This window comes from Glarea lozoyensis (assembly GCF_000409485.1).
Source record: "Glarea lozoyensis ATCC 20868 chromosome Unknown GLAREA8, whole genome shotgun sequence".
Taxonomy (NCBI): domain Eukaryota; kingdom Fungi; phylum Ascomycota; class Leotiomycetes; order Helotiales; family Helotiaceae; genus Glarea; species Glarea lozoyensis.
The window spans coordinates 254,981-268,310 of record NW_007361003.1 but is presented as its reverse complement, the minus strand read 5'-3'; the positions used below and the strand labels follow the sequence as shown (position 1 = coordinate 268,310).

Here is a 13,330-nt window from a genome sequence, read left to right as displayed (position 1 = left end):
TATTCAAGCTGAAAATTCTTGTCTTTGCTATACAAGCCGTCGATCGAAATCTTCACGACTGAGTTACCTGTAAAAAAATTCCATCCGCCTCGAGCGTTTTCTCTGTAACGGCATTGGATCTCTAGGGTCCTGAGAGTAGACGTCGTTTATGGCTTTACACTTTCAAAGCGAGTGCCTAACGAGAAACACGACACCACAACGTGTCGAGTCTTTCAATCGTAGTCCCGGAACGTTCTGATGAAGAGAAGCGTCAACTTGTAAACTTTCTAAAGTCGCTCTTGCTTTGATTTAGTATGTTCCAGTACCGACTAATAGCCATCAGGGAGATTATCTCATTTCGGCGATTGCGTGTATCCTGGTACATCTAGACGAAAGGATATCCGTACAGGAAAGCTAGTTTGACTTAACAGTAGTTTATTCTAGTAAATACGAGTAGGATTCCTAGAGTTTTTAAAATACTACCAAGATTGCGTTCCTCGCCCTCCAAATATATGTCAAGCTCGCAAGTACTTTTGTTTGCTCCTCCCTCGAAACTGTGACAATGTTAGTGTGTTAGTGCTGTGAAGGGTTTTTGAAGTTCTTCGCTCTCTGCCACCGTGTGTGAAATAACGAACATGTGGGTTGCTAAATGTTGTTAACAAGTTTAGAAATATGTTCCTCATCCTATGAGATACTGCGGTACAATGCAGGAACCTTGGAAGTCAAGAGAAGGTACATCTACACGTGACCTCTTGGCTTCTTAAGCGAACTCCGGAGGCCTAACACCGAAGGGACGTTAATGCCGAACGCTTGACGTGCGATATTGGAGAGCTGATGAAAGAAAGCCATTTCACCCCACAATATACGCCCTTCCGGCACGGCCAGCGGGGAGCCGAAACGGGAAGGTTGAAATGATTCGCCGAAAAAGACGTTGCTTATGTGAGAAACGTCTCTTATCGTTATCAACCTTCAATTCGAGGTGAGAGAGTGGAATAAACATCGTTTATGACCGCTACATTGTGATTACTATTCAGATCAAACATCTACGAATTCAACGGCCGAATAATCTCGTGGAGTCAGCATTAATATAACGAAACGAATAACGAAGTTTGATTGAATCCTTGGAAATATCCATATACAAACAATATGGCGGACGCAGATTTCGAATATCTTCCTCGCGCTGAGGCAACACCGGAGGTAGAGAGTGGTGGAGCCAAAGCTCCTCTCGATTTGAGCCATCATTTCTCCCGAGTCACCAAGAATCGCAAGGAAAGCAGCATCAAATCTTTCTACAAGTATTTCCAAATTGCTGGAATTGGTAATCTAGCAGGCGGTAAGTATATCTACAATGAACTCGAACTACGTACGTAAAGAAGAGTAGCTAATGGCAATCACTGCAGGCCTTCCCAATGCGGCATTCTTCCCATACGATACGCTAGAAGCTCAAATCGCACAACCAGAACGATTCAAGCCAACACCGAATGATCCTGTTGATCCGGGGAAGGTGGCAAATAGGTTTGGGGGATTGAGCTTGGGGAAAACCCATCACGATGTTACTGCTCCTTCACATTTGACTGTGCCGCATGCTTCGAGCGTCACGAACCCGCTGCAGAAGATCGATTTGACATCCGCGTTGCAATATGGACTTGCTCAGGGATATCCGCCACTATACTCTTTCCTACGACAGTTCACGAGGGAGAATCTACATCCAAACGTTCCCTATGCTGGTGGGCCTGAGATCATCTTGACGGTGGGAAGTACCGACGGTCTTGCAAAGACAGTGGAGGCTCTCAGTAATATTTGGAGTGAGGAGCGGGATTGGATTCGGGAGAGGGAGGGTATCCTTTGCGAAGAATTTGCGTACATGAATGCGGTTCAGACTTGTAGGCCACGAGGGCTGAATGTTGTGCCTGTGAAAATCGATTTCGAGGGTATGCTCCCGGGTGGTAAGGGCGGTCTTGAGGATGTGCTCGCAAATTGGGATGAGAGCAAGGGAAAGAGACCTCACTTGATGTATACCGTTACGTGAGTGCTTCCATTTCGTTGGACTAGGAGTTTTTCATTCCCTACCATGATTGTATGCGCAGGCAATCCGGTCTATGTTGGGAGATCCATTATTAAAACGTCCCATTCGAGAGATTTTATGACATTGCTAATATTTTACAGCATTGGACAAAATCCAACCAGTGGGACTCTATCTGTAAAACGAAGGAAGGAGCTTTACGCTATCTGCAGCAAATACGATGTCATCATCATCGAGGATGATCCGTACTGGTATCTTCAATTCCCCTCTGCGGTTGGGAAGGAGGCAGAAGCTCGTGGTCTCGCAACCCCAAGGGCTGAAGAACCACATAAATTCGAAAACTCATCTGGATTTCCCTTCCTCGACAGCCTCGTCCCTTCCTATTTGAACGTCGATTATGATGGACGTGTTGTCCGCCTCGACACTTTCTCCAAGACTGTTGCACCTGGCTGCAGACTTGGCTGGATTACAACCCAGCCCGCCATTGTCGAGCGTATCTTGCGCATCACAGAATCCTCAACTCAACAACCTTCTGGATTCGTCCAGTCTATGGTCGCCGAACTTCTGATGGGCCCTCAACCAGCAGTCTCTGAGTTCGCCAAGAAGTCTAAGGCAGACCAACTCACCTTCACAGGATGGAAAGTGGATGGTTGGGTCAGATGGCTTGCCGGTCTGAGAGGCCAATACGAACGACGAATGAACCGAATGTGTGATATCCTAGAAAGCAACCGCTACCAACTGAAGCAAGGCACTCCAACCAAGTCAAGCGAGAGCGATTGGGCTGTCATATCGAAAACCGAAATGTACAATTTTGACTGGCCTCGTGCTGGTATGTTCGTCTGGATACAGATGTTCTTCGATACTCATCCATTGGCCAAAGAGGTCGACGGGCCTACTCTTTCTCAGTCATTCTGGGTGTTCCTTACACGAAAGCCATATTTGATCCTTTTAGCTCCAGGAGCTATCTTCAGCCCTACCCCAGAGATTATGGCCGAGAAGGGATGGCAATACTTCAGAGCATGTTTCGCAGCTGTATCTGAAGAAGAGATCGAAAGATGTTCTCAGGGATTTGCGGACGGTGTGAAGGGATTCTGGTTGATCAAGGACAAAAAGGATCTACCTAGCGTCGAAGATGATATCGAAGCTGCGCAAGAAGGGTTGATGGATTTGGGTATGAACATGGCTTGTTAGAAGATGGTGGTTGATCTGACTCTTGATGTCTTGCTGTGATGTCCTTCAGCATTTTGTCGGGTGGGACAGCTTTGGTGGGGCTTTCGGCGTTGGAGGTGGATGGAAACACAATTTAAATTTGAACTGTTTGGAAATATGAATGCTACGTAGATGATTTATTGTAGTAGAGAAAGCCAATCTAGATTCATTTAGCAAACAAACCTACATTTCGTTGTCTCGATAACTATTCACGCGTCATGTATAGGTCGGCTGGTTCATGTGGACTATTTCGCGGCCCCGAAGATGATCCATTCCTAACGAATACCCCACCACAAAATATATTTGCCTTCGCTGTACGCCCATCTTTCTCGTCCAACAACACCACGAACTGTTCGAATCCTTCCAGCATGAGTATGCCCAACATGGATCTCGAGAAGATCACCTCCAAGATCGCGGCTCTTCCGCCCGGAAGCAGCTATTTCTCCCTCGAATTCTTCCCCCCGAAAACCGCAATGGGAAGCTCGAATCTGCGCGCCCGTCTCGATCGCATGTCTCGTGCCCTACGCCCTCTTTTCGTCACGGTAACATGGGGAGCTGGTGGCTCAACGGCAGATAAAAGTTTAGAGCTCGCAGAGCTTTGTCAGAGGGAATTGGGTCTCACGACTTGTCTACATTTAACATGCACGAACATGAGTAAGGAGTTGGTCGATCGGGCATTGGAAGACGCAAAGGCGCTGGGAATACGTAATATTCTGGCTTTACGGGGCGATCCACCGCGAGGAGAGGAGTATGATATGGGGAAGGGCGAGGGCTTTGAGTGGGCGATTGATCTGGTCAAATACATAAGGAAGCAATATGGAGATTACTTCTGTATTGGGGTCGCGGCGTATCCAGAGGGTCACGCTGATGAGGGACACCCTGAAGGGCAGAGCTTGGAACACGATATTCCATATTTGGTTGAGAAGACGAAGGCAGGGGCGGATTTTATCATGACTCAATTGTTCTTTGATGTCGAGGCCTATGACAAGTTCGAGACGAGGTTGAGGGAACACGAGAGCGGGGCTTTCAAGACGATACCAATTATTCCTGGGATGATGCCAATTCAGAGTTATCAGATGATTAAGAGGACGACAAAGTTGAGCCATGCCAAATTACCGACGAATATTGTGGACAGATTGGACCCTGTTAGAGGGGATGATGAGATGGTTAAGAAGGTCGGAGTGGATATTGTGAGCGAGATCGTTACACACATCAAAGAAAGACCTTCGCCTTGTCCTAGAGGGTTCCATTTCTACACACTCAATCTGGAGAAGGCCGTTTCATTCATTCTGGAAAGGACCGATCTGATACCAACCAGTCCGGCGGATGACGAAACTGCAATCCTCGAAGTGCCTATGCATCATCTTACAGTCAATGGCTCAGGTAAACATTCGCGTCGACATAGCTCGGTTGGTTCAGACCCTCATAATCGTGTCATAATCAATGAGCCGAAAGCTCCCTTGTCTGAATTCGAAACGACAGCTTCAGAAGCGGGTCTTCATGCTGAAGCATTAAATACTCGAGCCAACACGCTGGCGATCTCCGAAGGCGAAGGCTCTCTCGGTCGTGAAGCAACCTGGGATGATTATCCTAACGGAAGATGGGGTGACGCTCGATCTCCTGCATATGGTGAAATAGACGGATATGGTGTATCTCTTCACATGTCCATAAATCAAGCCATAAAACTCTGGTCATATCCCAAAACCACCGACGACATCACTTCCCTCTTCATCCGCCACCTCGAAGGCACTGTTGCCGCTCTCCCCTGGAGCGAAGAAGGTCTCAACGAAGAAACCAACACCATCAAACCACAACTCCTCTCCCTCAACCGCAAAGGCTGGTGGACAGTCGCCTCCCAACCCGCCGTTAACGGCGTCCGCTCCTCGGATCCAATCTTCGGCTGGGGCCCCAAAAACGGCTTCGTCTTCCAAAAGGCCTTCGTCGAACTCTTCGTCCCGGCCTCGGATTGGAAATCCCTTCACAAAAAGCTCACTTCACCTGAAATCGCACCCCTCGTCTCTTTTTACGCCAGCAACGCGAATGGAGATCTCGTACAAAGTTATGATGGGGAAGGCGAGTCCACGAACGCGGTTACCTGGGGCGCCTTTCCGGGTAAGGAAATCATCACGCCGACGATTATTGAGGAGGTTAGCTTTCGCGCGTGGGCCGAGGAGGCGTTTGGGATTTGGGACGAGTGGGGTCGGGTCTATGCGGGCAAGGAGGGCGAGGATAGTAGGAGGTTGATTGAGGGGTTTAGGGGAGATAGGTGGTTGGTTAATGTTATTCATCATGGATTTGTGGAGAGGGAGGGTTTGTGGGAGTTTTTGCTTTCTTAAGGGATGGATGGTACTGATATTTGAGCTTTTGATGTGGGATGGGATGGATACTTGGACGGAGGTGCAAATGGTCTTGTATTAAGGGAATGTATATGGATTTGTGGCATTTGGTTTTGTTTTCCCTGCATAGCGCGGCTGGAGCATGGAATCAAGGAGTTGGGTAGCTTGTTGTTAGATCGCTAGGAACGAAGGGCGTGCGTAAATATCATCTTAAACTATATTTCTTGTCTACCCCTGCAATTCGTCTGCTAAGACGTTGATGCCTTTTTACTTCTCGTATTCTATATGTGCAGCTTGATTGACAGCTGGGAATATGAGACGTGAGTGTCCCACGTTCTACCACTACTTCGAGGAAATTCTGATATCAAAGAGGGAATCTTGGGTGGTAGAGTAGAGATGAGAGCTGCGATGTTTCAGGAGGAGGACAGGATCACTTGGTGTAAGTATGTGGTTTTAGGAATATTTATAAGGATGTTTTGCTTCTATTCAAATGAAAGGTATGTCTTCGTCGCTCTCGATTCTGATGTTGCGTTTCTGAAGTTATGGGATAGTGATTTAATTAGAAGATACCTATCGCTGTATGTGATAGGTCCTTGAAAACCCGAATCTCCTTAAATCCATAGCATTTAAATTGTATTTAATCCCGAAATATGTCAAGATACAACTACACGTGGCATTGGCGCCGAAAATCTCTCTCTTCACAATTTGTTATTCCAACATAGATGCTTCTTTCTTCAACCCCTCCAGCAACGCCATGCTGCTATAATCAACCTGCCAAAACAAACACAAGATTCCAAAAATTTCACTAACTACACCTTCCCAGCATTCCTATAAACTACCCCCTCCCACTCCTCCATAACCCCCTTAAACACCTCATCCCCGGGCGGAATAATCTGACTCGCCAACACCCCCGACACTCCCGAAACTCTATCACAAAACCAAAACAACCCCGGATACCCACCCCAATTCATCGTCCCCTTCCTCCTCCCCCCCTCCACATCCTCCAAATACACCATCCCTCCAATCCCCCACGACACTTTCTGACCTTCCCTAACCCCGTACACAGCACGCAACTCCTTCACCTCTAGCGTGGCTTCAAACGCCGTTTTCGCCGCCGGCGCCAGATGGTCTTGGAACATCAGATCCAGCGTTGCATTTTCCAAGATCTTCTCATCCCCGACGCAGAGACTATGCAGGAGTTTCTGGTAGTCGAGCGGTGCGCCATACAATCCCGCGCCCGCGGACGCGAATTTCATATCCGGATTCCACACCGTGTCAGTCGTATATTCCATCTTCCCGTTCGGATCCACCGCCGTGCCCATCGCTGTGCTGCCGCCGGCGCGGAGACTCATGTCGACTAATTTCCCCGCGATCTCTGGGTGCTGGGCAGGGAAGAATGTCATACTACGGACGTCTAGGGGATCCCAGATGTGTTTTTGAAAGTACGTCTCTAACTCCATGCCAGAGATGCGTTCGACGATTAGGCCGGCCCAGTCGATGCCGCTGCTGTATTCCCAGCCCTCGCCCGGGACATAGGTAAGTGGTGTTTTGAAGGTTGAGATGAGATCGGGGGATGTCATGTAGATTGCGGGTGTTTCTCCGCCGGTTAGGGCACGGTGTTTGATTATATTTGGGTCTGGGTTTGTTAGTTTTGTAAGATATATATGGAGGGGGAAGACGGACTGAAGAATTGATAGGAGAGGCCGGATTGGTGGGTTAGTAACATCCTACCTCACTTATCAGCATCACCATCCATATCCTCCCCCTCCATCAGTTTATAACTTACTTTAACGTTATAACTCTCTCATTCCCCTCCAAAATCGGCGTTTCCACCCCATCGATAGTTTCAAACCCCTTCAATATTTCCAACCCCTTAAGTTCTGGGATGAATTCAGTGATATCACTATCCAACCCTATCTTCCCCTGCTCCACAAGTTGCATAACCGCAATCGTCCCAATAAGCTTCGTGCACGAGGCGAGCCACATTGTGGCATCTACTTTCAACAGATCATGCGGTGTGTCCTCTTTGAGTGTACGCACGCCAAAGGCCTTTTTATATTGAAAGGAGCCTAGAGAGGTTAGCGATAGGGGAAGGGAGGGAAGGGGAAGGGGTACCAGTGGTATCACTCGCGATACAAAGAACACCCGGAATCACTCGCTCCTGGCACATGCGTTCGATTTTGTTCTCGAAGGCGGGGACGTCCATGGCTGATAGGGAGAAAGGGGTTTGAAAATGTGTTAGGAGTTTTTAGGAGATCAATAGTTTTTTGAATCGAGGTACTCTCACGTTTATATACCTTTTTATTTTTCTTGACAGATTGGAATAGATATACCCCTTCCGTACTTGGCGAAGAGCCAGCTCATACCCGGCTTGCTAAAGAATACGCAACCGGTACTTCCCACTCCACTCACCGACGTTCTACCATTCTTGTCATTATATAGTGTTGTGTACTCCACCATGGATGTGTCTAAGTACCCCACCAGGTACCGCTTCACGTATACATTCCACGCCGCTTCTTCCCCACACTGGAATACGCAACCGGTAGACAACGAGATCATGCTTGGTATGCTGGGGTAGAGATGCCAAGAGGGGGTCTAGGGTCTAGAATCCGAACTCGTAGACAGGAATGGTCAGGGTGGGAAATGGGTGGGTAAGTGTGGTGGGCGTGAAGGTGTGGTACACTGTGGTGTACGTGAAGACTGTTTGAAAAGGGTGAGTCATTTTCGGAAGGGGAAATTGGTGGAGTCGGGATGTGAAAGATTGGTTGGGGGAGGTTGAAAAGTGGGATAGATGGATGGGTGATTAGTTATATAGTGAAACACGCATATGATCATTCGCCTTGCAGCGGAATTTAGAAAAGTAACCTAGAGATTATGAAACATATTTGATTAGTTGTATTGAGAACCTTTTGTGATAGTAATATGTCTTGACGAAAGGCGTAGCATATGCTTCGTCCTGTGAATAGTAATCCATAATACATTCGATGCTTTTAATATGTGCTATCAACTATATGCGTTCTGGCACTCAAATCCAGAACTCGAATCGCGACTATTAAGACCATACTATATCACGCATCATGAAGAGCGTGCCCTTCACATTCCAAACTCATGATTCCCAAGCCCCAAACGCCCTGCAAAATGCGCGTGTACAATACATATGTGATGGCGAAACGTAACCGCCAATTAGTAATACAGATTTTATATTCGAAAAACCCTTTGGGTACGGGAATGGTGGATTAGCCCATTCCGACATATTTGAACCAGTTCGGTCGACAGTCTTCTTTCATTAACCAGGCTTCGCCATCGGTGAAGCGGCCTGCGACGCAGCCTTTGCATTTGGGTGAGTTGGGACAGTTGAAGTATGGGATGTGTTGGTAACCAATGTCTCGGAACCTAAGAAGCGGTGTCAATTGAGCATTTCGTGTTGCGGAAATTTGTGCTTACCAGTGGATTTTGCTCGCATCTTCGAACAACCCCAACGCAATACTATGAACAGGAGCATCTCCCCACCGCTCATAAAAGAATCCACCCGCTCGATCAAGATGGTTGAAATAGTCTTCATATGCTTGACTTCTCCAGACAGACAAATCCGCAATCTCAAAATTCGACCAGAAATGACAAGTCGAGTATCCATTCGCATTCTTATTATGCTCCGGTCTTCGTTGCTTATCGGTAAGCCAATTCATGGCGTTATTCTCATGTATGTATTCTGGATGCGCCGCAAGAAATTTTACAGTCTCGGGCCAGAGGGTTGGAATCGAAGCAGGTGCATCGTATAGGTTGATCGTGAAACCGTAGGTTTTGTTGTGATCAGCCATGTATCTGAAAACATCATAATCAACATCGCAGAAGAAATGGACCTTTGGTTCCACACGCCAGTAAAATTGCATATGTTCTAATGCGGGATGTTTGTAGAACAACCCACTGTTCCACCGACACATTTGATGGTAGGACTTCATGGCGCCGTACTGAATATCGTTCTCTTGAAGTATTTTAGCGGATTCGGCGAATATCTCTTCATCTATCCAAGATGGCACTTCCCAGTGCTCTTTAGGAATCAATTCTATGCCATTAATTAGCTACTACCCAATTTCAAAATTTCAGCATCTTGTCCTACCATATCTGCATTCTGCTTTCGTCTCTGCTTGTGTTCGCTTTTTGAATTCGTCGGTAAATGGGACATCGTTAAAGAATGTCCAAGGGTAGTTGAATTTCGAGTTCCATGTTCGTTCAAGATCTTGCATAGCTTGTACCATGCCATCGATTTCCTCATTTCGAACCAGCGACAAGAGTGTCGCATTGATTCGCGCAGTCCCTTGATCACCCAACCCATATCCCTGATCCGCTCTGAATAATAACCCCTCGGGTTCTCCAGTCACTGCGATCAAATTAGCAGACAGCTCCGAAATTCAAGCTCGAATAGGGGGCGCATACAGTCTAAATTGGGATCTCTTTCCATGTTCTCCAACGTTTCTCCTGGAGGTTTAGGAGTTTTCTCTGGGCCAAATACTTGGTATATGAAGAATATCCATAGTCCTATGGCCGCCAGGGCCAGCACCCGGATAGGTCGTGCTATTGCCATAGTTGCGATGTATTGTGGAAGTGTTTCCAACAATTCAAACTTCCAGGTTCCAAGACGCACATGCGTATTTTCAGCTCTCCGTCATGATTGGTGAGACACTTCCGATTGTAAATCTGCCTCAGGCCACAATCAATAATCGCGTCTCCCCAGCGCGTATCAGTATCACCAAAATTATGTTCCCCTCAAATTGGTCATACCAAAATGATATACGACTCTCTCGATGGCGCATCTTGCCAAACTCGGAGGGTTGACAGATGAACTTCTCACTTCGCTGACTTCCAAGTCTTCAAAGGTGGGTTTCCATCCCCTTTCCCACAGGCGTTTGTTAACTTACCGGTTGTAATAGACGGAAGCAGCCAAATCCAATGCGCAAAAAGAGTCAGCTCTTCGCGCATTCAGATACAACAACTATGCACGAACGAATCAATTCGATGTCGCAAGCCAGCTCGAGGGACTGGAGGAGAAGTTTAGAGTTTACAATGAAGATCCGCTGGCGGACGCTCTGAAGGAGAGGGTGGATAAGGTTATGAAACTGCAGTCAAAATGGACGCCAGAAATCTTGCATCTTCTCCTGGAGTTATCTGATAGGCCGTTGCAAAACTCTAAACTCGAGGATTTGGACTTTTTGAAAGAGCCCGAGCCCTATGTTGAGCCTCTACTACGGTGGAAAGATCTTGTTGCAGAGGACCCTTTACTTCGAGAGAAAAGTGTGTGGAGGAATGTCGATTTCGGCGCCGAAAGCTCTGAGGATGAAGAATTCGATGATGGTCTCTCCGAGCGATCGGAAGCTACCGAGGTTACCATACAATCCAGCATCGAAGATGTTGGACGACAGCCTGATGATTACGTGATTGATGTTTCGAATAATGACACTCTCCTGGCACTCAAAGACGCTCAATTCTGGCTGAAAGACCCTAGTGTGGGCGGAGTCAAGTTGGATACCGTGAAAAAGCCGATTACGGAACTTCAAGCTATTCGAGAAGTTCTCTTTATGCTTTCAGGTTACCCTACCTCCTTGTTCGAGACGCCAAGTAATCAGTCGGCTCAAATTCTTCCCTCCAAGAGTTACGTGTTGAAACATGCTTCTCCAGACGCTTTCTACCAGCAGATCAGTGCTTTCGCAGAACAAGGCTCGGCTATTCGATCTCTTAGGTTATGGGTAGCTCAACCCCAATCCATACCTCTCCTTCAGGTATTCCAGGATGCGGTCAGCAAGAGAATTGCTTCTTTTGATAATTGTCTGTCTGACATTCAAACACGTTATGTTGAGCTCGCAAATGACGTCGTGGTAAGCCTTGTGCAAATCCAGACGGAGGTCTACTCCACGAGTAGACCACTGTTGAAGCTGGTTGACATTATAAATAAGTAAGCAAAGTCTAGATCCAGATGGCTTCTACCTGGAGACGTAGTCCATGCTTTTGGACAGTATCATTTTGGATGGTGAGAATGGCTGCTAATTTAGTTTGTCGTTCAGATTAGGTGAGGAGCGGTATTCACACGCCTTTCGATATCTAGAAATTCTCTATAAGTATACTTGTACCTCCCAACTAGCCGGAGATGAAGAATTGTACAAATTCATAGGCACCTTATTCTTCGACTGCTTCCAAGTCTTCCTTAGGCCGATTCGTGCCTGGATGGAAGATGGAGACGTCACACCAGGAGATAAAGTGTTCTTTGTATCTCGGACCACAGGAGAGGTCGACCCAGCTACAATTTGGCAATCACAGTTCAAGCTTCGACATACCCAAGACGGCAAACTTCACGCCCCGACCTTCCTTCGAGCGTCAGTGAACAAAATATTTACTACAGGTAAAAGTGTTGTGGTTTTGAAACAACTAAAGAAATTCAGCCCACGTAACCATTCAGAATCCGACGAACCACTTCTAGATTTTGAAAGCGTCTGCAATCCACAGAATGTGCAGCTCGCACCTTTCACGGAACTGTTCGCGGAGGCATTCGATGCATGGATACAGAGTAAGCATCATCATGCTTCTACAACACTGAGAAGAATCCTGTTTGATTCCTGTGGCCTCTCCGCATCGTTAGAAGCGCTCTCTTACGTCTATTTCATGTCCGACGGCACCAATGGAGCAGCGTTTACATATCCGATCTTCGACAAACTGGACAAGCTCGATTCTTCTTGGAATGATCGATTCAATCTGACAGAATTACTACACGACTCCTTTGGCACCCTGCCATCGGTCAATCCTGATCGCCTTCGAACAAGTGTATTAGCACTTAGCCGGAAGAACCAAGACATTGCCAAGTATAGGACGAAGGTGAAAGTGCTCTCAATTATCGAGATCAAGTACCATCTTTCTTGGCCAGTTCAGATAATACTGAATAAGGAATCATTGGTCGGCTATCAACGGATCTTCACCTTTCTCTTTCAGATTCGTAGAAGCTCTCATATCATCACACGCCGTCGTTTAGTCTCCGACACACTTACAACCAGTAGCAGCTCTGATGAACGTTTGCTATTTTATTCGCTTAGAACACGTCTCTTATGGTTTATTCAAACTTTGTACTATTATCTATCGTGTCTAGTTGTTGAACCTGGTTCTTCCGCTATGCGTACAGCATTGAAAGAAGCCGTTGACATCGATACAATGATTAAAGTCCATTCCGCCTTCATGAAATCGATTTTGGACAAGGCCCTGCTAGGAAGCAAGCTGGCGTTGATTCACAAAACAATTCTCAAAATCCTAGACTTGGCAATCAAGCTGGAAGATGCGGAAACCGTGAACGCAAGCACAAATAAAGGCCAGCGAGAAGAGCAGGCGAACAGGATGGATCTTTCAATGGCAAGCCTCGGCTTACATACTCCCAGGAAAGCAAAGCAGGATTTCAAATCAAGTACGAGACTTTCGAAGAGCCCGAGATTTGCGAATGATAGCTCCGACGAAGATGAAGAAAAGGTTGATCTTGATTTTAGCATTCTTTCAAGCCCTTCAAAAGCGACAGAGGTCGAATACGTGGAGCAATTGCGGTCAATGAAAGTCGATTTTGACAGACTAGTTAGATTCGTTGCCAGTGGGTTGAGAGGGGTGGCCAGAGCTGGAGGAGGAGACGAAGCTAGGAGTTGGGATACCCTAGGAGAGATGCTCGAAGCTGGACTTGGTACCACCACTGAGTTTCCGGGAAGCTTTCGTTGAGCATATTAAAACAAAATGCTACTGTGGACTCGCATCAAAGTATGTC

General features: G+C 46.9%; 5 protein-coding genes across 5 annotated transcripts; 3 read left to right on the top strand and 2 right to left on the bottom strand.

The window, feature by feature from the left end:
• Positions 1-1,125: 1,125 nt before the first annotated feature.
• Positions 1,126-3,193, top strand: GLAREA_11464 (PLP-dependent transferase; the record flags this gene model as incomplete). The annotated part of the gene is made up of 3 exons (XM_008089607.1): positions 1,126-1,312; positions 1,380-2,004; positions 2,146-3,193. The coding sequence occupies 3 exons, from the start codon at positions 1,126-1,128 to the stop codon at positions 3,191-3,193; spliced, it is 1,860 nt and encodes a 619-aa protein (XP_008087798.1).
• A 386-nt stretch (positions 3,194-3,579) lies between these two features.
• Positions 3,580-5,547, top strand: GLAREA_11463 (FAD-linked oxidoreductase; the record flags this gene model as incomplete). Its single annotated transcript, XM_008089606.1, has 1 exon — positions 3,580-5,547. One exon carries the CDS (start codon positions 3,580-3,582, stop codon positions 5,545-5,547), a length of 1,968 nt encoding a protein of 655 aa, XP_008087797.1.
• An 809-nt stretch (positions 5,548-6,356) lies between these two features.
• GLAREA_11462 (beta-lactamase/transpeptidase-like protein) lies at positions 6,357-7,753 on the bottom strand (the record flags this gene model as incomplete). The annotated part of the gene is made up of 4 exons (XM_008089605.1): positions 6,357-7,183; positions 7,231-7,274; positions 7,334-7,616; positions 7,663-7,753. 4 exons carry the CDS (start codon positions 7,751-7,753, stop codon positions 6,357-6,359), a joined length of 1,245 nt encoding a protein of 414 aa, XP_008087796.1.
• A 1,234-nt stretch (positions 7,754-8,987) lies between these two features.
• Positions 8,988-10,129, bottom strand: GLAREA_11461 (Nucleotide-diphospho-sugar transferase; the record flags this gene model as incomplete). Its single annotated transcript, XM_008089604.1, has 3 exons — positions 8,988-9,610; positions 9,665-9,925; positions 9,982-10,129. 3 exons carry the CDS (start codon positions 10,127-10,129, stop codon positions 8,988-8,990), a joined length of 1,032 nt encoding a protein of 343 aa, XP_008087795.1.
• Positions 10,130-10,349: 220 nt separating this feature from the next.
• On the top strand, positions 10,350-13,284 carry GLAREA_11460 (uncharacterized protein; the record flags this gene model as incomplete). Its single annotated transcript, XM_008089603.1, has 3 exons — positions 10,350-10,421; positions 10,476-11,494; positions 11,604-13,284. The coding sequence occupies 3 exons, from the start codon at positions 10,350-10,352 to the stop codon at positions 13,282-13,284; spliced, it is 2,772 nt and encodes a 923-aa protein (XP_008087794.1).
• Positions 13,285-13,330: the final 46 nt, after the last annotated feature.